Source organism: Oncorhynchus nerka, linkage group LG10 (genome assembly GCF_034236695.1).
Source record: "Oncorhynchus nerka isolate Pitt River linkage group LG10, Oner_Uvic_2.0, whole genome shotgun sequence".
NCBI lineage: Eukaryota > Metazoa > Chordata > Actinopteri > Salmoniformes > Salmonidae > Oncorhynchus > Oncorhynchus nerka.
The window spans coordinates 71,557,839-71,583,135 of NC_088405.1; the positions used below are offsets into that span (position 1 = coordinate 71,557,839).

General features: G+C 43.3%; 1 protein-coding gene across 1 annotated transcript in view; it reads left to right on the forward strand.

Annotated features, from left to right (window-relative positions):
- The first annotated feature begins 20,994 nt into the window (after positions 1–20,994).
- LOC115135954 (collagen alpha-1(XXVI) chain-like) overlaps positions 20,995–25,297 on the forward strand; it is a 65,620-nt gene continuing 61,317 nt past the window's right edge. The window contains exons 1-3 of the mRNA XM_029671212.2: positions 20,995–21,370; positions 22,161–22,283; positions 24,278–24,381. Of these exons, the coding sequence (XP_029527072.1) occupies positions 21,210–21,370; positions 22,161–22,283; positions 24,278–24,381 (388 nt within the window). The 5' untranslated portion in view covers positions 20,995–21,209. The remainder of the gene's footprint in view (positions 21,371–22,160; positions 22,284–24,277; positions 24,382–25,297) is intronic.

The window sequence follows — 25,297 nt, forward strand, 5'->3', positions numbered from 1 at the left end:
TTACTTTCTGTAACGGTGAATGGTCTTCAATGGTAAACTAGGCCTGTCAACTATTTCAAATGGGCATTTTATTCAACAGCAAATACGAGACAGATGACCATTTGCTTCAGTGAACTTTCAGGTGTAATAACTTTACACTTTCAGAATAAAAATGCTTTATGCAAATGTAAAATGTAAAAATATATTCAACAGCAAATCATCTGGGCAAATAATGTTATTTATATTGCAATAAAAGACAAATCAATATCATTATTCAATGGTAAAGAATGAAAATAAAAAACACAAAAATAACAACAGGAAACCCGTTTAAAAATAATAATAACACAGTTCTTTATAGTCTTACAGCAGGAAATGTTGTAAAAAGTAATAAGGTGTAGAAAGGTATTTTTGAAGAAATGTGTGTGTGCTTGCTTCAGCTGTAGTAGGTAGTTTAGTATGGGGAATAACAGTAGTACCTTTAGCAAGCACATTAATTATTACCATATTATTACTTCTTAATTTCCTGCTATGAGGGTCAGGTCCCACCAACCTTTCTTGCCAAGGCGTTACAGGTAAAACATTAACCTATATCAGTGCAGGATCCTCAGAGGAGGAAGGAGAGGACCAACCTCCTCAGTGAAATTCCTAAAAATAAAAATAGTGAAACATTACTAAATAGTGAAAACTAGTGAAAACTATACTAAAAAAATGTAACTAGTGAAAACTATACTAAATATATTCAAATGTCACCAAATAATTGGTTAAAACACTGTTTTGCAATGAAAGTCTACAATAACACTATGTCGGGCAGCACCATGGTGTAGCCAGAGGACAGCTAGTTTCTGTACTCCTCTGGGTACATTGACAATACAAAACCTAGGTGGCTCATGGTTCTCACCCCCTTCCATAGACTTAGTAATTTTGACAAATTCCGGAGGAGGTCCTCCATCCTATCAGAGCTCTTCCAGCATGAACTGACATGTTGTCCACCCAATCAAAGGATCAGATAATTAATCTAGTACTGAAAGCATAGGCAACAGCTATCTAGCACTGCAGTGCATAAAATGTGGTGAGTAGTTGACTCAAAGAGAAAGACAATAGTTGAACAGTTTTGAACTAATTAATTTATTCAAAAATGAAAGAGAAGAGAAAGAGATAACTAAATGTTGTATTTCTTCCCCTTTCACTTATTTAGCTATCAAATGCAGCTTTCTAGTTTAGCCTATTCAAACACCCAGCTCAAACAGAGAGGGATGCTATGTTAGCTAGCTGGCTATGGCTATCCAACACTGGAACTCTTCGAAGTCAAGGTAAGCTTTTGGTGTTATTAATTTCTTGCCACTGGAGCCCATTAGTGTAACTGCTAAACTGCTTGCTGCTGACTATATATTGTAAGGCATGATTGTAGCAGGTTTACTAACACGTTAGTTCTAGTAGCTTTGTTGACTATGATGTAGCAGTTAGCGGTTATCATATGAAGGTTTGGCTTGGAAAGTTTTTTTTCGCCTGGTCACAGACAGCTGATGTGTTGTACACTGAAGAGCACAAACGAAGGGAAAAGGTGGGAGGAGGAGAGCGTGTAGATGTGAGAAGGAATTATACAATGATCAAAGGGATCATGCTGTTTGCATGTGGCTGCTATGAAAGTGAACTGTATTGAAGAAGAACTTTTTTAAACGGAAGCAAACAGAACGAAATGGACTTAAAATGTACATTGTGTCATAAAATGTCGGTCCCAGTTTCATGGTTCTTCACTTTACTTCACTCCTTTTTGTAGCTTTTGAGCAGCAACTAGGCTACTCTGTGAGTTCTTTGTGGTCTGGCTTTGTTTTTAAAAATGTTAAATTGCTAAATCTTCCCAGTACAGTACAGCCCATTTTCAGCAATAATCGTTTTTGGTCACACAAATTCCGAAGAGCATAGTGAACAGAGAACTGACTTGTAACTCATAACTTGTCGGGCTGAATCTTAATTTGAGAAGCATGCCCGTCACTTGATCTCAAATTAGGATTTCGCCCTGGCACTCTGGTCAAACAATGGTGCAAGGTATCTTTGGATGTGTCTGTTGGAATTTATCATTTAGCCTGCTGTAGATCCAGCCTTGTTTTCTTTGCAATGACAATTTTCTGTGGAGTTCCAGTCCAATGCAGAGGCCACTCTCTCTAGTATTTAGTCTCTATCCAGCTGTGCTGGCTGGGTTCCATTAGGCAGCCATTTTTTTCATATTTTTATTTAACCTTTATTTAACCAGGTAGGCTAGTTGAGAACAAGTTCTCATTTGCAACGGCGACCTGGCCAAGATAAAGCATAGCAGTGTGAACAGACAACAACACAGAGTTACACATGGAGTAAACAATAAATAATAAACAAGTCAATAACATAGTAGAAAAAAAGAATCTATATACATTGTGTGCAAAAGGCATGAGGAGGTAGGCAATAAATAGGCCATAGGAGTGAATAAGTACAATTTAGCAGAATAACACTGGAGTGATAAATGAGCAGATGATGATGTGCAAGTAGAGATACTGGTGTGCAAAAGAGCATAAAATAAAATAAAATAAAAACAGTATGGGGATGAGGTAGGTAGATTGGGTGGGCTATTTACAGATGGACTATGTACAGCTGCAGCGATTGGTTAGCTGCTCATATAGATGATGTTTAAAGTTAGTGATGGAAATAAAAGTCTCCAACTTCAGGGATTTGCTGAGTAGAGTGTTGGAAGCTATTTTGTAGATGACATCGCCAAAGTCGAGGATCGGTAGGATAGTCAGCTTTACTAGGGTAAGTTTGGCGACGTGAGTGAATGAGGCTTTGTTGCGAAATAGACAGCCGATTCTAGATTTGATTTTGGATTGGAGATGTTTATTATGAGTCTGGAAGGAGAGTTTACAGTCTAGCCAGACACCTAGGTATTTATAGTTGTCCACATATTCTAGGTCGGAACCGTCCAGGGTGGTGATGCTAGTCGGGTGGGAGCGTGCAGGCAGCGAACGGTTGAAAAGCATGCATTTGGATTTACTAGCGTTTAAGAGCAATTGGAGGCCACTGAAGGAGTGTTGTATGGCATTGAAGCTCGTTTGGAGGTTTGTTAGGACAGTGTCCAAGGAAGGGCCGGAAGTATACAGAACGGTGTCGTCTGCGTAGAGGTGGATCAGGGAATCGCCCGCAGCAAGAGCAACATCATTGATATATACAGAGAAAAGAGTCGGCCCGAGAATTGAACCCTGTGGCACCCCCATAGAGACAGCCAGGGGCCCGGACAACATGCCCTCCGATTTAACACACTGAACTCTGTCTGCAAAGTAGTTGGTGAACCAGGCGAGGCAGTCATTAGAAAACCAAGGCTATTGAGTCTGCCAATAAGAATACGGTGATTGACAGAGTTGAAAGCCTTGGCCAGGTTGATGAAGACGGCTGCACAGTACTGTCTTTTATCGATGGCGGTTATGATATCGTTTAGTACCTTGAGCGTGGCTGAGGTGCACCCGTGACCGGCTTGGAAGGCGGATTGCACAGCGGAGAAGGTACAGTCAGATTTGAAATGGTCAGTGATCTGTTTATAAACTTGGCTTTCGAAGACTTTAGATAGGCAGGGCAGGATGGATATAGGTCTGTAACAGTTTGGGTCTAGGGTGTCACCCCCTTTGAAGAGGGGGAGGACTGCGGCAGCTTTCCAATCTTTAGGGATCTCGGACGATACGAAAGAGAGGTTGAACAGGCTGGTAATGGGGGTTGCAACAATGGTGGTGGATAGTTTTAGAACGAGAGGGTCCAGAGTGTCTAGCCCAGCTGATTTGTACGGGTCCAGGTTTTGCAGCTGTTTCAGAACATCTGCTGTCTGGATTTAGGTGAAGGAGAAGCTGGAGAGGCTTGGGCGAGTAGCTGCGGGGGAAGCGGAGCTGTTGGCCGGGGTTGGAGTAGCCAGGAGGAAGGCATGGCCAGCCTTTGAGAAATGCTTATTGAAATTTTCGATTATCATGGATTTATCAGTGGTGACCGTGTTACCTAGCCTCAGTGCAGTGGGCATCTGGGAGGAGGTGCTCTTGTTCTCCATGGACTTTACAGTGTCCCAGAACTTTTTGGAGTTAGAGCTACAGAATGCAAATTTCTGCTTTGAAAAAGGTAGCCTTTGCTTTCCTGACTGACTGCGTGTATTGGTTCCTGACTTCCCTGAACTGTTGCATATCGTGGGTACTATTCGATGCTATTGCAGTCCGCCACAGGATGTTTTTGTGCTGGTCAAGGGCAGTCAGGCCTGGAGTGAACCAAGGGCTATATTTGTTCTTGGTTCTGCATTTGTTGAACGGGGCATGCTTATCTAAGATGGTGAGGAAATTACTTTTAAAGAATGACCAGGCATCCTCGACTGACGGGATGAGGTCAATATCCTTCCAGGATACCCGGGCCAGGTCGATTAGAAAGGCTTGCTCGCAGAAGTGTTTTAGGGAGCGTTTGACAGTTATGAAGGGTGGTCATTTGACTGCGGGTACAGGCAATGAGGCAGTGATCGCTGAAATCCTAATTGAAAACAGCGGAGGTGTATTTGGAAGGCAAGTTGGTCAGGATAATGTCTATGAGGGTGCCCATGTTTACGGTTTTAGGGTTGTACCTGGTGGGTTCCTTGATGATTTGTGTGAGATTGAGGGCATCTAGCTTAGATTGTAGGACTGCCGGGGTGTTAAGCATATCCCCGTTTAGGTCACCTAACAGAACGAACTCTGAAGCTAGATGGGGGGCGATCAATTCACAAATGGTGTCCAGGGCACAGCTGGGAGCGGAGGGGGGTCGATAGCAGGCGGCAACAGTGAGAGACTTATTTCTGGAGAGGTTCATTTTTAAAATTAGAAGTTCAAACTGTTTGGGTATAGACCTGGAAATTATGACAGAACTTTGCAGGCTATCGCTGCAGTTGATTGCAACTCCTCCCCCTTTGGCAGTTCTATCTTGATGGAAAATGTTGTAGCTGGGTATGGACATCTCAGAATTGTTGGTGGCCTTCCTAAGCCAGGATTCAGACACGGCAAGGACATCAGGGTTGGCGGAGTGTGCTAAAGCAAGTGAGTAAAACAAACTTAGGGAGGCTTCTGATGTTGACATGCATGAAACCAAGGTTTTTTCGATCACAGAAGTCAACAAATGAGGGTGCCTGGGGACACGCAGGGCCTGGATTTACATCCACATAACCCGAGGAACAGAGGAGGAGTAGGATGAGCGTACAGCTAAAGGCTGTCAAAACTGGTCGCCTAGAGCGTTGGGGACAAAGAATAATATGAGCAAATTTCTGGGCGTGGTAGAATAGATTCAGGGCGTAATGTGCAGATAGGGGTATGGTGGGGTGCGGGTACAGCGGAGGTAAGCCCAGGCACTGAGTGATGATAAGAGAGGTTGTATCTCTGGATAAGCTGGTTGTGTGGGAGGTGGGACAAAGGAGGTATCAGGGGTATAATGAGTGGAACTAGGGGCTCCATTGTAAACTAAAAAAATGATAACTAACCTAAACAACAGTATACAAGGCATATTGACATATGAGAGAGACATACAGTGAGGCATAAAGTAATTACAGGTGTTGATTTGGAGAGCTAGCTAAGACAACAAGGGGTGAGACAATAACAGCTAATCAGCTAAAACAACAACCGGTAAAATGGCGATGAAGGGTCGGTTAACTACACACACAGCCTGAGTTCGCGGCTGGAGCCGACAGATAAACAAAAAATAAAATAAACAGAATGGAGAACCGTGATTAATGGACAGTCCAGTGGGAATCAGCTATTTGGCCAAGTGATCATAGGGTCCAGGGGGCAACAATAGATGGGACAGGGAAGCCGCGGAGTAGTCGTCACTACGCTAGCACGCGGGCGACACAGCGTTTAAAGGTAGTAGCCCGGGGCTAGTAGAAGCGTCTGCTCCGACATCCGACGGAGGCCGGTTGAAGGCACAGCGGATGGAGTATTCGTCGGCAGACCTGGATCCAAGCCAGATGGCGAAAGAGGTATTGTGGTAATTTAGTTTTCTATCCGGGAGATGTGCCTGGCTCACGGCTAACTGGTGCTAGCTTCGGGGCAGGGGCGTTAGCCACTATAGCCACTCGGTAGCAGCGGGGATCCGGTGCCAAGGTCCAGAGCTTACGGCAAGGATCCGGTGGAGTAGTGTGTTCTAGACGTGTTTTGGTGGAGTCTTCTGTCATGCACAAAGTAGATGTCCTAACCGACTTGCCAAAACTATAGTTTGTTAACAAGAAACTTTTGGAGTGGTTGGAAAAACGAGTTTTAAAGACTCCATCCTAAGTGTATGTAAACTTCCGACTTCAACTGTATATGGTTTTTTTTCTAAGACATTCTAAGGTTTGCATCATTCACAACTAAAGTTGCCAAGTAACTCAAACTCGTATAGCGTGTATCAAGAGAACATCCCTGGTCATCCCTACCACCTGATTTGGTGGATTCACTAAACACAAATGCTTAGTTTGTAAAGGAAGTCTGAGTGTTGGAGTGTGCCCCTGTCTTTCCGTAAATATAAACAGCAAGAAAATGGTGCTGTCTGGTTTGCTTAATATAAGGAATTTGAAATGATTTATACTTTTACTTTTGATACTTAAGTACATTTTATTAATTCAATTTACTTTTAATACTTAAGTATATTTAAAACCAAATACTTTTAGACTTTTACTCAACTAGTATTTTACTGGGTGACTTTTACTTGAGTCATTTTCTATTAACGTATCTTTACTTTTACGCAAGTTTGACGATTGGGTACTTTTTCCACCAATGAGGGAATCACACCCGGTAGCATAGGTTACTCTATAGACTCAATTCTTCCATCTGACCACTCTGATGCTTTACTCAAAGGGATGTCCAGAGATCACTATATCACAGAGCCAGGCTTCCAGCAGCTGGAGACAGTGTTTATCAGTCTTTTTTTCCCCATCCTCTCGTCCCCTCAAAGTCACACCAAAGTCAACAAGCAACATCCCTGTATATCAACGTTTCCACTTAGACAGTAAAACAGGGAGAAGCCAGACAAACTATCTCCCCATGTTTTGTCTTGCTCTCCTTAGGGATACCGATTTTATCAGACCTTTACACAATTGTTTGCTCAACTTTTTCCAAACAGAACGGGTGGGCAACATCTGGAGACAAATCAAAGGAGACGTTGAGTCTGCGATTCAGGGGCATCGGGAAAATCATTTGGCTCTTTAGATTTTTATTTTGGCATCAGAATACAGTAAATCAAACGTCAGCTCAGCTGTCAGTATCTCAGCACTCAGTCATCCGTGATGTGTTGGGTTTTCCATGCTGCAATGATATGGCGTGCCAATTAGTATCTTTCATGTAACTCTCTAACTTGCTTTGAAACAGGTATGTAGGTCATATCTGTACTTGTCCATTGCAGAAAGCTGGGTAGTCAGACGTAATGTACATGAATAAGTCAGGCTTTTTGCAGATGCACTTGGTCTATTGTAGTAACATGGAAGAATATGCATGTATATAATGTACTGTATATTCATAAAAGCTTATACATTACTAAAGCTACTGTCCTTTTTGTAATTGAATGTCCTCTATAGGGAGTGGTCAGGTAGTCCAGTTGCCTGGTCAGGTGTTCAGCTCTGCCCTGCAGGACTGGGAGCTGTCCCAAGGGTGCACCGGGGAGCCTGATTCCACCCCACCTCCATACTGCAGGGGCTTCTTTGATGCCATCACCATGGGTAAGACTGAACTGGTAGTCACTATCTGACCATGCTAAAATGGCTAAAAAAGAATTGAAATGAATGATTCTCTGTCACACAACTGGAAGTTGTACTTACCTAACATACTGAGGTTAGAAGCAAGGTTTGGGTAAGAGTTGTGGTTTCAAACAAGACTAATCCACATCTGGTGGATTTTGGCATATGACTATTTTGGGACATAAGCTTACGTAAACAGTAGGTTGAGGATTCCTCATTGACTTCTGAAGACAGTGATATACTCTGATACCTGTAAAGCTTCCATGTTATATTACCTTGCAGACCAAGATGGTACCAGCCTAGTATTCCGTGGGAGCCTGTTCTGGACTGTGTTTCCTGCAGGCCAGACCAGCTCCCCTCTACCTCTGCAGAACCGCTGGCCAGGACTACCCCTCACTATTGAGGCAGCTGCTTACTCAAATATGGACAATAAGTTATACTTTTTCAAAGGTAGTCTGCACATGAAGACACAAGTAACTGTCAATAAATGTACCAGAAATTATTTGTTCTTGTTACAGTAATAACTGTCTTGAATCACAGTTGGGGTTAGTGTTCAAGTTTGAGATACAGAATACAGTCAGATTATAGCAGAAATGTTTTACACAGATTTTTCAGTTTGTGTCCTTATTTATGTTGCTGCATTGCAATATCACATCTCACACCACCAGCACATTTCTCCTTGCGTCTCTTCCTCCAGGCAGGCGAGTGTGGCGTTACTATAGCAGCGATGTGGACCCAGGCTTCCCCCTGAGGAGCAGTGAGCTAGGCCTCCCTGGACACCCTGACCAGGCCTTCACCTACCGCCACCTGGGCCACCTGGTGGAGTTTAAAGGCCGGCATTACTTTGTGCTTAACTTTGGGACCCTGATGCCCGACTCATACTACCCTGCAGCCTGGAGAACTGGAGGGGCGTCCCCCAGAGGGCCAATGGGGCCCTCAACCACCCTGATGGACAGGTATACTTCAAGGAGCAGCAGTACTGGAGCTTTGACCCCGAGAAGGTGCAGGTGACTGGAGGGGGGAGGGGGGACACAGAGCTGGAGTGGACAGGCTGTCTTGAAACTCACCACAGAGGCAATGATATACTGTGACCACAAGATGGCGATAACTAACTAACTGATTCAAGTTTTTGGTCAGGGTAATGTGCAATGGATATACTCAGCCTAAGCAATGACAGAAGTCAAGGGATTTGTTTATGTTCCCATATTTTTTATGTTTATACAGTATTATTAATATTCCTACATCCTACAGTGATCCAATGTTTTCGTTTGTAATGTGCTTGTTTTGTTCTAGACCGTAATTAAAGATATTCTGTATGAGTCATGGCCCATCTGTGGGCTGTACATTTTATTAGGATCTCTTTTAGTCCTCATTTGGACTAATCTTCCAAGAGTCCTTAACCTCTTGCTTCTACTTGAGACGCTTGCGTCCCAACTAGAGCTCTGGAAATGCAAATGCGCTACGCTAAATGCTAATAGTATTAGTTAAAACTCAAACGTTCATTAAAATACACATGCAGGGTATCGAATTAAAGCTACACTCGTTGTGAATCCAGGCAACAAGTCAGATTTTTAAAATGCTTTTCGGCGAAAGCATGAGAAGCTATTATCTGATAGCATGCACCAATACACTACAACACAAAAGCCACGCAGGGGACGTAAACAAAATAATTAGCATTTCGGCGTTACACAAACCGCACAATAAAATAGAAAACAGTCATTACCTTTCACCATCTTCTTTGTTGGCACTCCTAGATGTCCCATAAACACTATTGGGTCTTTATTTCGATTAAATCGGTCCATATAAAGCCAAGATATCGTTATATGTAGACTGTGTGATAAGCGAAAAAAAAACAGCGTTTTCAAAACGTAACGTCATTTTTAAAATTCAAAAGTCGACGATAAACTTTCACAAAACAGAAATACATTTGTAATGCAACTTTAGGTATTAGTAAACGTTAATAAGCGATAAAATTCATCAGGAGCGATGTAAAAATCATTAGCTGTCGTCTTGGAAAAAATTTCAGGAGAGAGCTCTTCCAAATGATCTGGGCGGAGACTGGAGGTAAGTGGTTCCCCTGATTCGGTTCAACCAAGAATCAAAGCTGAATCAATTCACAAGACTCTAGACAACATGGGGATGCTGTGGGAGTTGAAACCTCGGTCTTATGTAATTCGGCTCACTGTGAACAATTGCTGGAAGTGGCGCAAGGATATTTATTTCCATTTTCTGTGATCAGGTTTTCCTGCGCTTTCCGATGTAACGCACGTTATGTTATAGCCACAGTCGTGATTTAACCAGTTTTAGAAACGTCCGAGTGTTTTCTATCCACACATTCTAACCATATGAACGTACTATATTCCTGGCATGAGTAGCAGGGCGCTGAAATGTTGCGCGATTTTTAACAGAATGTTCAAAAAAGTAGAGGGTAGAAGCAACAGGTTAAACATTAAAATACAATTTATAATACGATCACATTTTCACATATAACACACTGTTACAAACAGACATAATACACTGACATATTGACCAGTTAAACAGTCTAAAAAGATAGATTGATCTATCTACCATAGTCCAGCACAACTTTCCTACGTATTATATTAAAATGGTTTTAAAGTATTGTTTGAATTTATATATTGAATGTTTCTGGTTTGCTCAGATAAATAATTCAATTTCTTTATTGCTCTGAATCGAAATCATAATTTTGCCAATTTCTCTTTTCTGCCTGGATAACACATACAGTATGTGGAAAATCTATTCCCAGTATTTACGGAATGTCTGTCTCTTACCAACTGAATACTGCTGTGAATAGAGTTTGTATTTTTCAATTATCTTGTTGATTGATGGCCAACCATGAGCATTGAGCATGACTAAAACAGAATAACCATATCTCCACCTTAAAACAATCCTTTCTGCTTAGTTCTGTTCAATCTGCAGCCTCCTAATTTCACTTGCTGATGCATTTTCCCAGAACACAGAACAGTAGTTCACCTGACTCCCAACTAATGCTTGTGTTATTTGCTTAAAAATCTTTCCCAGTAAGTATTTGGCTATCCTTCTGATCATGCATGCTGTTTTAATCGTTTTTTTTTTTACATAGATTAGTTATTTGAGACGACCATGATACGACCATGTCTAGCTGCACTCCTAGTAGTTTGGTTTCTGTCACTTCCTCAATTTGTACTCCCCAGCATGCTGGTGGAACAGACCAACATAACTTTGGTTTTCTTGGTGTTTAAAACAAGTTTGTTCCAGCAAACCCACTCCTTGATATTTTCCAAATCTACTTGTAGAGCTTGCTGTACCTGTTTAACCTTGCTGTATAAATTGTAGTATCATCTGCAAATATAGCAGTTTGAGTTTCAGATACGGCATAAGGAAGTTTGTTGGTATATATTAAGTAAAGAAGTGGCCCAAGGCAGCTGCCCTGCGGTATTCCACAGTTTAAAGCATGAGGGGAAGAAAATGAACCATTGATATAGGTGGACTGTTTCCTGTCAGTTACATATGACTGTACCCAATTCAATACCTCCTTAAAACCATAATGCAATAATTTTGTCAAAATTATTTCATGATCCACTAAATCAAATGCTGCACTAAAATCAAAAAATTGTACACCCACAAACTTGCCATTATCCATAGCATTGACCCACTAGTCAGTCATGTTAACCAATGCAGTGGTAGTGGAATTGTTTTTGCGATAAGCATGCTGATTGGCTGTAATCAGATAATTATTTTCCATGTACTCCCATATTTGCCTACTCACAATACCCTCCAATATCTTACTGAGTGAAGGGAGTAGACTAATTGGTAGAATATTGGCAGGAGTAATGGGTTCTTTGCTGTCTTTCGGGATAGGACACAGTTTAACATGCTTCCATACATTTGCAAACGTCCCTTTTTCTGTGACCAATTAAATATGTATTTCAGTGGAGCTGCAATCTGGGAAGTAGCATAGCTTGGTAAAAAATTGTCCATAAGATCATAACCTGTAGATTTAAATGACTTCAATAGGTTTAACACCTCTACTGACACCATTTGTAGACTAAAAGAGCAGGTTTTTTGCTCATAATATGATCATCAATCCATTGGACAATAGCTTGTTTGGAAGAATGTAATGTTTACATTATCGCTCAGTAAATACATTTTCTTTGTAAAACATTTGACATACATTAAGGTCATCCCTCCGACCACTACCTTGTATCCTTCTCCCTCTCGCTCTCATCCAACACTTCCCACACTGCCCCTACTCGGATGGTATCGCGCCGTCCCAACCTTCGCTCTCTCTCCCCCGCTACTCTCTCCTCTTCCATCCTATCATCTCTTCCCTCTGCTCAAACCTTCTCCAACCTATCTCCTGATTCTGCCTCCTCAACCCTCCTCTCCTCCCTTTCTGCATCCTTTGACTCTCTATGTCCCCTATCCTCCAGGCCGGCTCGGTCCTCCCCTCCCGCTCCGTGGCTCAACGACTCATTGCGAGCTCACAGAACAGGGCTCCGGGCAGCCGAGCGGAAATGGAGGAAAACTCGCCTCCCTGCGGACCTGACATCCTTTCACTCCCTCCTCTCTACATTTTCCTCTTCTCTCTCTGCTGCTAAAGCCACTTTCTACCACTCTAAATTCCAAGCATCTGCCTCTAACCCTAGGAAGCTCTTTGCAACCTTCTCCTCCCTCCTGAATCCTCCCCCCTCCTCCTCTCTGCAGATGACTTCGTCAACCATTTTGAAAAGAAGGTCGACGACATCCGATCCTCGTTTGCTAAGTCAAACGACACCGCTGGTTCTGCTCACACTGCCCTACCCTGTGCTCTGACCTCTTTCTCCCCCTCTCTCCAGATGAAATCTCGTGTCTTTGTGACGGCCGGCCGCCCAACAACCTGCCCGCTTGACCCTATCCCCTCCTCTCTTCTCCAGACCATTTCCGGAGACCTTCTCCCTTACCTCACCTCGCTCATCAACTCATCCCTGACCGCTGGCTACGTCCCTTCCGTCTTCAAGAGAGCGAGAGTTGCACCCCTTCTGAAAAAACCTACACTCGATCCCTCCGATGTCAACAACTACAGACCAGTATCCCTTCTTTCTTTTCTCTCCAAAACTCTTGAACGTGCCGTCCTTGGCCAGCTCTCCCGCTATCTCTCTCAGAATGACCTTCTTGATCCAAATCAGTCAGGTTTCAAGACTAGTCATTCAACTGAGACTGCTCTTCTCTGTATCACGGAGGCGCTCCGCACTGCTAAAGCTAACTCTCTCTCCTCTGCTCTCATCCTTCTAGACCTATCGGCTGCCTTCGATACTGTGAACCATCAGATCCTCCTCTCCACCCTCTCCGAGTTGGGCATCTCCGGCGCGGCCCACGCTTGGATTGCGTCCTACCTGACAGGTCGCTCCTACCAGGTGGCGTGGCGAGAATCCGTCTCCACACCACGTGCTCTCACCACTGGTGTCCCCCAGGGCTCTGTTCTAGGCCCTCTCCCTATTCTCGCTATACACCAAGTCACTTGGCTCTGTCATAACCTCACATGGTCTCTCCTATCATTGCTATGCAGACGACACACAATTAATCTTCTCCTTTCCCCCTTCTGATGATCAGGTGGCGAATCGCATCTCTGCATGTCTGGCAGACATATCAGTGTGGATGACGGATCACCACCTCAAGCTGAACCTCGGCAAGACGGAGCTGCTCTTCCTCCCGGGGAAGGACTGCCTGTTCCATGATCTCGCCATCACGGTTGACAACTCCATTGTGTCCTCCTCCCAGAGCGCTAAGAACCTTGGCGTGATCCTGGACAACACCCTGTCGTTCTCAACTAACATCAAGGCGGTGGCCCGTTCCTGTAGGTTCATGCTCTACAACATCCGCAGAGTACGACCCTGCCTCACACAGGAAGCGGCGCAGGTCCTAATCCAGGCACTCGTCATCTCCCGTCTGGATTACTGCAACTCGCTGTTGGCTGGGCTCCCTGCCTGTGCCATTAAACCCCTACAACTCATCCAGAACGCCGCAGCCCGTCTGGTGTTCAACCTTCCCAAGTTCTCTCACGTCACCCCGCTCCTCCGCTCTCTCCACTGGCTTCCAGTTGAAGCTCGCATCCACTACAAGACCATGGTGCTTGCCTACGGAGCTGTGAGGGGAACGGCACCTCAGTACCTCCAGGCTCTGATCAGGCCCTACACCCAAACAAGGGCACTGCGTTCATCCACCTCTGGCCTGCTCGCCTCCCTACCACTGAGGAAGTACAGTTCCCGCTCAGCCCAGTCAAAACTGTTCGCTGCTCTGGCCCCTCAATGGTGGAACAAACTCCCTCACGACGCCAGGACAGCGGAGTCAATCACCACCTTCCGGAGACACCTGAAACCCCACCTCTTTAAGGAATACCTAGGATAGGATAAAGTAATCCCTCTCACCCCCTTAAAAGATTTAGATGCACTACTGTTCCACTGGATGTCATAAGGTGAATGCACCAATTTGTAAGTCGCTCTGGATAAGAGCGTCTGCTAAATGACTTAAATGTAAATGTAAATGTTAAAAGGTATATGTAAAATGGTATAGAATCAGCTTGATCCCCTCTGTCGGAGATGCTTGGACCTTCTTTTTTGATATTTTCAGTGGTATTGTTAACAAACACGCCCCCATAAAGAAAATGAGAATTAAAAACAGGTTCATCCCCTGGTTCGACTGTGATCTTGCAGAGTTACTCCACCTCAAGAATTGAACTTGGCGAAAGGCTCGGCACACGCATACACAGGCTGACTGGCTATCGTTCTGGCAAATGAGAAATATGTGTACTCAGGCTATCCGGAAGGCATAGTTAGTTACTTTAAGGAGCAGTTCTCTCTATGTGGGTCTAACCCCAAGAAGTTCTGGAAAACGGTTAAAGACCTGGAGAATAAACCCTTCTCCTCACAGCTGCCCATGTACTTTAATGTTTATGATGTGGTTGTTACTGACAAGAAGCACATGGCTGAGCTCTTTAATCACCACTTCATTAAGCCAGGATTCCTATTTGACTCAGCCAGGCCTCCCTGCCCGTCCAACATTTCCTCATCTCCCACCCCTTCTAATGCGACTATCCCCGACGCTTCTCCCTCTTTTTCCCCTGCCCCGCTACAAAGTTTCTCCCTGCAGTCAGTCACTGAGTCCGAGGTGCTAAAGGAGATCCTTAAACTTGACCCCAAAAAAACATCTTGGTCAGATGGTTTAGACCCTTTCTTCATTTAAGGTTGCTGCCCCAATCATCGCAAGCCTATCTCTCTCCTTTAGAACCTGTCTCTCCTTTCTGGGGAGGTTTCCATTGCTTGGAAGTCAGCCACAGTTCATCCTTTATTTAAAGGGGGAGATCAAGCTGATCCTAACTGTTATAGGCCTATTTCTATGTTGCCCTGTTTATCAAAAGTGTTGGAAAAAGTCAATAATCAACTCGGGTATGCAATATGGATGTGTCACTGCAACATTAAAGGTCCTCAATGATGTCACCATTGCCCTTTATTCTTAGCAATATTGTGCTGCTATTTTTATTGACTTGGCCAAAGCTTTTGATACTGTAGACAATTCCATTCTTGTGGCCCGGCTAAGGAGTGTTGGTGTCTCTGAGGGGTCTTTGGCCTGGTTTGCTAACTACCTCTCTCAAAGAGTACAGTGTATCTCAAAGAGTGCAGTGTATATACACTGCTCAAAAAAATAAAGGGAACACTTCAACAACACAATGTAACTCCAAGTCAATCAATGCTGGCGGTGCTTTCACTCTAGTGGTAGCATGAGACGGAGTCTACAACCCACACAAGTGGCTCAGGTAGTGCAGCTCATCCAGGATGGCACATCAATGCGAGCTGTGGCAAGAAGGTTTGCTGTGTCTGTCAGCGTAGTGTCCAAAGCATGGAGGCGCTACCAGGAGACAGGCCAGTACATCAGGAGACGCGGAGGAGGCCGTAGGAGGACAACAACCCAGCAGCAGGACCGCTACCTCTGCCTTTGTGCAAGGAGGAGCAGGAGGAGCACTGCCAGAGCCCTGCAAAATGACCTCCAGCAGGCCACAAATGTGCATGTGTCTGCTCAAACGGTCAGAAACAGACTCCATGAGGGTGGTATGAGTGCCCGACGTCCACAGGTGGGGGTTGTGCTTACAGCCCAACACCGTGCAGGATGTTTGGCATTTGCCAGAGAACACCAAGATTGGCAAATTCGCCACTGGCGCCCTGTGGTCTTCACAGATGAAAGCAGGTTCACACTGAGCACATGTGACAGACGTGACAGAGTCTGGAGACGCCATGGAGAACGTTCTGCTGCCTGCAACATCCTCCAGCATGACCGGTTTGGCGGTGGGTCAGTCATGGTGTGGGGTGGCATTTCTTTGGGGGGCCGCACAGCCCTCATGTGCTCGCCAGAGGTAGCCTGACTGCCATTAGGTACCGAGATGAGATCCTCAGACCCCTTGTGAGACCATATGCTGGTGAGGTTGGCCCTGGGTTCCTCCTAATGCAAGACAATACTAGACCTCATGTGGCTGGAATGTGTCAGCAGTTCCTGCAAGAGGAAGGCATTGATGCTATGGACTGGCCCGCCCGTTCCCCAGACCTGAGCACATCTGGGACATCATGTCTCGCTGTCTTGCTTTAGTCCAGGTCTGGGAGGAGATCCCTCAGGAGACCATCCGCCACCTCATCAGGAGCATGCCCAGGCGTTGTAGCGAGGTCATACAGGCACGTGGAGCGTCTGCTAAATGACACACACTACTGAGCCTAATTTTGACTTGTTTTAAGGACATTACATCAAAGTTGGATCAGCCTGTAGTGTGGTTTTCCACTTTAATTTTGAGTGTGACTCCAAATCCAGACCTCCATGGGTTGATACATTTGATAAAAATGTTGTGAGATTTTGTTGTCAGCACATTCAACTATGTAAAGAAAAAAGTATTTAATAAGAATATTTCATTCATTCAGATCTAGGATGTGTTATTTTAGTGTTCCCTTTATTTTTTTGAGCAGTGTATATATCCATATATATATATATATATATAAGTCTGCTGTCTCAGCCACTGCCTGTCACCAAGGGAGTACCCCAAGGCTCAATCCTAGGCCCCACGCACTTCGCAATTTACATCAACAACATAGCTCAGACAGTAGGTAGCTCTCTCTTCCATTTATATGCAGATGATACAGTTTTATACTCAGCTGGACCCTCCCCGGATTTTGTGTTAAATGCTCCACAACAAAGCTTTCTTAGTGTCCAACAAGCGTTCTCTCCCCTTAACCTTGTTCTGAACACCTCCAAAAACAAAGGTCATGTGGTTTGGTAAGAAGAATGCCAGTCTTCCCATAGGTGTTATTACTACCTCTGAGGGTTTAGAGCTTGAGGTAGTCACCTCATACAAGTACTTGGGAGTATGGCTAGATGGTGCACTGTCCTTCTCTCAGCACATATCAAAGCTGCAGGCTAAAGTTAAATCTAGACTTGGTTTCCTGTATCGTAATCACTCCTCTTTCACCCCAACTGACAAATTAACCCTGATTCAGATGACCATCCTACCCATGTTAGATTACGGAGACATAATTGATAGATTGGCAGGTAAGGGTGCTCTCGAGCGGCTAGATGTTCTTTACCATTCGGCCATCAGATTCACCACCAATGCTCCTTATAGGACACATCACTGCACTCTATACTCCTCTGTAAATTGGTAATCTCTGTATACCCGTCGCAAGACCCAATGGTTGATGCTTATTTATAAAACCCTCTTCGGCCTCACTCCCCCCTATCTGAGATATCTACTGCAGCCTTCATTCTCCACATACAACACCAGTTCTGCCAGTCACATTCTGTTAAAGGTCCCCAAAGCACACAGATCCCTGGATCGCTCTTCTTTTCAATTCACTGCAGCTAGCGACTGGAGCGAGCTTCAACAAACACTCAAACTGGACAGTTTTATCTAAATCTCTTCATTCAAAGACTCAATCATGGACACTCTTACTGACAGTTGTGGCTGCTTTGTATGATGTATTGTTGTCTCTACCTTCTTGACCTATGTGCTGTTGACGTTGCCCAATAATGTTTTTACAATGTTTTGTGCTGCTACCATGTTGTGTTTCTGCCTTGTTATGTTGTCTTAGGTCTCTCTTTATGTAGAGAGACCTAAGACCTAAGTGAGACCTAAGTGTTGTGTGTCTCTTGTTGTGATGTGTTTTTTGGCCTATATTTATATTGTATTTTTAAAAATGTATTTCTTTAATCCCAGGCCCCATCACCGCAGGAGGCTTTTTAGTAGACCTTCATTGTAAATAAGAATTTGTTCTTAACTGACTTGCCTAGTTAAATAAAGTTTAAATAAATATATACAATAAAAATATGATTCTGAATGTACAGTGCTACACCCACACCATTCCTATTCCTTCAAAGTAGACTATATAATGTTAATTTGCCCATCATTTACAGATACAATCTAAATGCGTTTCGGTCAAGGCTAAAATATGGATATTATTTATGTTGACCAAGTTGAAAACCTCATGTATTGTGTTAGGAAGGCTACATACTGTACATTCACCTGAGCTATATGAAACCCTGTGGAGATGAATAGATCATGTATTCATTATAGTGGAGATTCATTATAGTGGAGATTAGTATTCATTATAGTTGAAGTTGTCATGATACACTACAAAACACAAACTCAGATTTGAACATAGAATTAAAATAGCCAGGGAGTTACTCTAGAGTCCCGATACAGTTGGATTAAAATAGCCAGGGAGTTACTCTGGAGTCCCGATACAGTTGGATTAAAATAGCCGGGGAGTTACTCTGGAGTCCCGATACAGTTGGATTAAAATAGCCAGGGAGTTACACTAGTCCCGATACAGTTGGATTAAAATAGCCAGGGAGTTACACTAGTCCCGATACAGTTGGATTAAAATAGCCAGGGAGTTACACTAGTCCCGATACAGTTGGATTAAAATAGCCAGGGAGTTACACTAGTCCCGATACAGTTGGATTAAAATAGCCAGGGATTTACACTAGTCCCGATACAGTTGGATTAAAATAGCCAGGGAGTTACTCTAGAGTCCCGATACAGTTGGATTAAAATAGCCAGGGAGTTACTCTGGAGTCCCGATACAGTTGGATTAAAATAGCCAGGGAGTTACACTAGTCCCGATACAGTTGGATTAAAATAGCCAGGGAGTTACACTAGTCCCGATACAGTTGGATTAAAATAGCCAGGGAGTTACTCTAGAGTCCTGATACAGTTGGATTAAAATAGCCAGGGAGTTACACTAGTCCCGATACAGTTGGATTAAAATAGCCAGGGAGTTACTCTAGAGTCCCGATACAGTTGGATTAAAATAGCCAGGGAGTTACACTAGTCCCGATACAGTTTGATTAAAATAGCCAGGGAGTTACTCTAGAGTCCCGATACAGTTAGATTAAAATAGCCAGGGAGTTACACTAGTCCCGATACAGTTGGATTAAAATAGTCAGGGAGTTACACTAGTCCCGATACAGTTGGATTAAAATAGTCAGGGAGTTACTCTAGAGTCCCGATACAGTTGGATTAAAATAGTCAGGGAGTTACACTAGTCCCGATACAGTTGGATTAAAATAGTCAGGGAGTTACTCTAGAGTCCCGATACAGTTGCCCGTTGATGTAAAGTTTATCCATCACCATGGAGACTCGTTGATTCAGGCAACGCTTTTCATTCATGATGGGATACATGTATTTCTCCTTTCATTGATCTCTGTGGGGAAGTGATCATTCATTCCAAAATCAGTGTTTCTTAGTTCTCTGCCCCTGCTCTTCGCCATTTCCTTTAGCTTAAAATGGTCAAAACCTGTAATAATATCCCCTGGCCAATTCCCAGAGGCCTTACTCATTCTATGGACTCTGGAGAAAGTGACATTACGCACAACATCAATGGGCAGTTTCAGTTGAGTTGACATAAAGTCTCGGACAATGTCCTCGCAGCTTCTGCTGTTGTCATTCTCCGGTATCCCTGAAAAGATTAGATTGTACCGCATTGTTTGACACTGTACATCAAGCAAGGTTTCTTTAATTAAGTTGTTTGTTCTCCCTTTGCACCACCAACACCTTACCATGAATATAGTCTACAGTACCTTTCAGTTCTGTGTTCTCTTTCCTTAGATCATCAATCTGACATTGGCTGATTTCTAGACTGGCACATAATGCATTGAAGTCCTCTCGTAATATATCCAAGATATCAAGTTTGGCAAGCCTTTCGTTGATGGATTTTAACAAGTCAACATCCATTGCTTGTGATTTGTTTGGTGCCATCTTTGATACCGCTTGGCAAAATGGCTTTGGTTTGTTTTGTTGATTGGGTTTGTTGTCCTTAACAGTGCTTGAATCCTCCTAAACCAGCGACATGTTTCTTTGAGCTCGTAAGTATCTCTCGTCAATGAATGATGTTTATGTTTTCTCTCTAACAAGTTGTTGTTGGAGATGAAGCCTCTGGACTCTTTAGTAGACGCTTGCGTTCATAAATACATTTAGTATTATTATGTTTTATAAAATACCACAAATATGGCAGTGTTTTTGCATTTCCAGAAATTTGTTGATATCCTGATGATGTGACCAAGGGACTGTTCCAGCCATCAACCTCCTCTGCATTAAAAGGATGATACAATTCTGCTCATGTGAGATCAAAAGAGAACAAGACAACAGTAAACATGTCATCCCCCACAAATGATGCAGCGCCACCTTGGGCCAATTGAGTTATCACCTGTGACTAACACATTTAAGAGAATTATTATCTCCCGATTTGGGCCAATCAGTGTAATTTTGTAAATGCCAGATCTCTATGGCAAGACACATAATTCACCCAAGTTTCATCAAAATCGGTCCTGTGCTGTCTGAGATGTCCCATCAGATAGCCAACTAATGGATAGAGACAGATCCACAGTCCCATCCCCGATCTCTGTAACCCAGAAGTAAAACATGCCACGGGAGATTATACTGGTTGTGAGTACTATGTAACAATGTGTAAATGCACTCTTACTCTAGGCCCCTACCTGCCTATACTAGTTCTTTCCTTCAGATCTATTGCTACTTTTCACACTTTTTGATCAATTAAACCGATATGATTTGCATCACTATTTCATTTGAATTTACGCACTTGTTAGTTAATGTTGGTGCCTCGTAAATTATGTATGGATAAGGTTTGATACGGCTTCCTATTCCATACATGTAAAACGAATAGCTGAACTTTATCCGTTCCACATTACTGAGCGGTAATAGGCTCTGCGCAAAAACTGCTGCATATAGCGCGCACGCTGCTGCAGACAGTATACATTCCCTCCAGAGTTGGAAGGCAAACGTCTAACACGACGAAGGCAGGGACCAGGAGAACACTACAGAATGTCTCACGACGTTGCAGATTTATAAGGAATGAATTTACTTTAATGACAAATTAGGACGCTATATTCGTTCCCTGCGGCTTTGCCTTCCCAAGACGTCAGTCTCCAAACTTTATACACTTCAAACTATCACTCGAAAGGAACCATAAATTCGCAGACAATGACAGCTTCAATAATTTTGAGCTTTCTCTGTATTTGGATGTGTTCACCCAGTCTGTCACAAGGGACCGGGTTTGTCTATCAGTTTCCAGGTGTGACATTGCAACGCATCCACACTGAACACACTGCTGGACCCCTTGCAGGCACCAACGCGGCTCGCAGGTAAGTGGACCTCAAGCAAATAAGTAGCCTAAATGAAAACCTAATGAAGTCATTCATGTATTCATCAGAAAAGTTATTATGATTCCAAGTTGTTGTTCAAGGATAAACATGAAATAGAAAAATATATATTTTGGGGGGAGCTCCGAGTGGCGCAGCAGTCTAAGACATAGCATCTCAGTGCTTGAGGCTTCACCACAGACACCCTGGTTCGATTCCAGGCTGCATCACAACCAGCCATTATTGGGAGTACCATAGGGCGGCGCACAATTGGCCCAGCGTCGTCCAGGTTTGGCGGTGTAGGCGCTCATTGTAAATAACTGACTTACCTAGTTAAATAAAAAACAAGATAAAAAAAGTATAGCTCTCATTCTGTTGAGAAAGTTGGACTTGTTGTGTATGCTTGAGCATGACACTTTGCGTTGACTTTATTCTGAATGAAGTAACCAAAAGTATATAACTTGCAATTCCTGCTATGAATAATGAAATGAAAAGCAGTACTGGCAATAATGAAACAAAGCATTAAGATGTGGCTCTGGTTTGATTTGGAATGAATTAATGGAGCAGACTACTTAGAAATTGCCCATTGTCTCTCAACACTAGTTTATGACAATATGAACACATTTATTTAATGTCTTACTAGATTTGTCCTGATATTCCAAACTTCTCAATTGACATGAGCAGACCTGCCAGAGAGTTTTCCTCAATAAAATAAGAATTGCAATAAAAAAGCTTTATTATACACACACACACACACGCTAAAACTCTGCCTCCCTGTGGTCTCCTTTGGTAGGAACTGGTGTCAGTACACAGTGTCAAAGACTGTGTCATGCCAAGTGCACAACGGGACGGAGACGCTAGTACAGCGAGTGTTTCAGAGTTGCCGGTGGCCAGGACCCTGTTCTAAGCTCATCAGGTATGAATGGCATTCACTCACTCACTGCCACAGGCCCTTCATGCAGATTGATTGTCGTGCAGCGGCAATTACAACCTCAGACATGAAGTGTTATGATTTCGGTGTTTTGCTGGGACCCATATTGAGTTTAGGGAATATCCACTCATGTCAACAAGCTAGATATAAATCATAATGGGTTGTAGTAGCCTATAAGGTAACAAACCATCTTGCTGAGCCAAAAGCTTTGGTGGCTGCCATTTCCAGGTTTCCCTTAGTCGCCTTCAGGATAGCTATGACTCTTGACATTATATTTTGCTGCCACTACATTTTGGTGCCTTCAGATTCATAATTCTACATCTCCTGAAGACAAAGCATTCTTGAGGGAAAAGATCAGATCATTGATTCTGGTTTCAGTTCAGCTGGACAAGAGTCTGGCCGGATGTTGCACAAGAGGTCATAATTATAATGTGTTTATATTATCCAGCTTTGACTACAGACAGTCTAATGACTGATAATTCACCCCCATGGAAATGCTCTTTATTAATTGTTTTGTTGGTCGAAGAAGGCAGATTTACTCCCTAGAACACCACGCAGGGCAGCAAGTCATACACCATTAAGGCATATGAATAGGATTTTTCCCATTCCCATTCCAGTATTCCCAGGTGTGCCATTGCTCCCAGAAAAGACACTGATGTAAGACCATAGCCGTTTATCATATACTGTAGATGTGTGTGATTTGTAACTGTGTGGTTGCATTCCATTGTTCTATGTCTTCCAGAAAGTCTACTTTAATGGACTCTGGGTATTCGGACATAGTGTTAAGCTTGGATCGACATTGTTATTTTATCCCAATGTTACAGATGAATTAAACATATTTTGATTTAGTCATTCCCAGTGTAAAGAGGTCAGTGTATTCTCTCCCTTGTAAAGGATTTGAATGACGTCTGTGAAGGTTTGTCCTACAGTAATGTTACTGACGTCAGTGTTAAGACCTCTAATGATGTCTGTGAAGGTTGTCCTACAGTAATGTTACTGACATTAGTGTTAAGACCTTTAATGACGTCTGTGAAGGTTTGTCCTACAGTAATGTTACTGACGTCCGTGTTAAGACCTCTAATGATGTCTGTGAAGGTTGTCCTACAGTAATGTTACTGATGTCCGTGTTAAGACCTCTAATGATGTCTGTGAAGGTTGTCCTACAGTAATGTTACTGACGTCAGTGTTAAGACCTCTAATGATGTCTGTGAAGGTTGTCCTACAGTAATGTTACTGACGTCAGTGTTAAGACCTCTAATGATGTCTGTGAAGGTTTGTCCTACAGTAATGTTACTGACGTCAGTGTTAAGACCTCTAATGATGTCTGTGAAGGTTGTCCTACAGTAATGTTACTGACGTCCGTGTTAAGACCTCTAATGATGTCTGTGAAGGTTGTCCTACAGTAATGTTACTGACGTCAGTGTTAAGACCTCTAATGATGTCTGTGAGGTTGTCCTACAGTAATGTTACTGACGTCCGTGTTAAGACCTCTAATGATGTCTGTGAGGTTGTCCTACAGTAATGTTACTGACGTCAGTGTTAAGACCTCTAATGATGTCTGTGAAGGTTGTCCTACAGTAATGTTACTGACGTCAGTGTTAAGACCTCTAATGATGTCTGTGAAGGTTGTCCTACAGTAATGTTACTGACGTCAGTGTTAAGACCTCTAATGATGTCTGTGAAGGTTTGTCCTACAGTAATGTTACTCACGTCAGTGTTAAGACCTCTAATGATGTCTGTGAAGGTTTGTCCTGCAGTAATGTTACTGACGTCAGTGTTAAGACCTCTAATGATGTCTGTGAAGGTTGTCCTACAGTAATGTTACTGACGTCCGTGTTAAGACCTCTAAGGATGTCTGTGAAGGTTGTCCTACAGTAATGTTACTGACGTCAGTGTTAAGACCTCTAATGATGTCTGTGAAGTGAACACGTGCCCCAGTGCTAAAGTGCTGCCCGTCAGTGACCAGCATCTTCTCTCAGTTACAGGACCCTGGTCCGGCCCATGTACAGGCTGACGTTTCGCCAGGTGACAGCACTGGAGTGGAGGTGCTGCCCAGGCTTCCTGGGAGACGACTGCAAAGAGGGTGAGTAGAGTACTGTACAGATGTAGGATCTTAATTTCATCACTTTTGATGCTGACCATTTTCCTGCAAATGTAGATGAGCTTCGTGATTTACATAAATTCACTGAAAGCCCACACTAACACATGGTTATATGAACAGTATTGCACTTTTCATGTAGCCTACTTTTGGCCAGCTAATTGCCTAACCACTGATCAAGCAACATTATGGACTAAACGTTAAAATTCTGTTGCTGAGGATTATTTTGCTGTGTCAAATTAAGATCCTACATCTGTACCTGTGTCTGTCCGCCCGTCCTTCAATCCGTTCGTCTGTCTATCTATCTGTCTACCTTTTAAACTCAGAGAGCTGGTGAGCTGAAGGTAGAAATGCCCCAAGGGCACTGCAGTCAAAACAGCGGTCCCCTTGTGTACCTCATACATTGTTTAATCCTAAACTCCCTGCTATGTACTGTATGACATCAAAATCACAGGGTGAAAAACAATGGCCGATCATCACCCACTCATGCACTGTATTCTAGACTGGGCATTTTGTTTTTGTGGTTTGTTTAGTTTATTTAATCTCCTGACTGTGGTGTAATGAAGATAGGAATAGTCACTGAACCAGATTTTACTTACTTGTCCTCCCTCTTGGTTGGACTCACTGTTCTGCTTTTTCTTGGGACAATGTTCCTTATCGTAAGTTCACATCGGGCAAGGGGTTAATGGACCAAGACACAGTATTTCTTCTGTAACCGATATGGTGGTTCAGAGTTAATTTAATGGATTTCATTTTAACTTTATTTTTAAAGGGAGTCCAATTGAGACCAAGGTCTCTAATTTATGACTGGTGTCTAATACAGAGAACATGGCTCTGCTCCCCATTTCAGACTGGAGCTCTGTTCAACATAGGACTGGCGATGACCCTCCTTTGTGCTGAC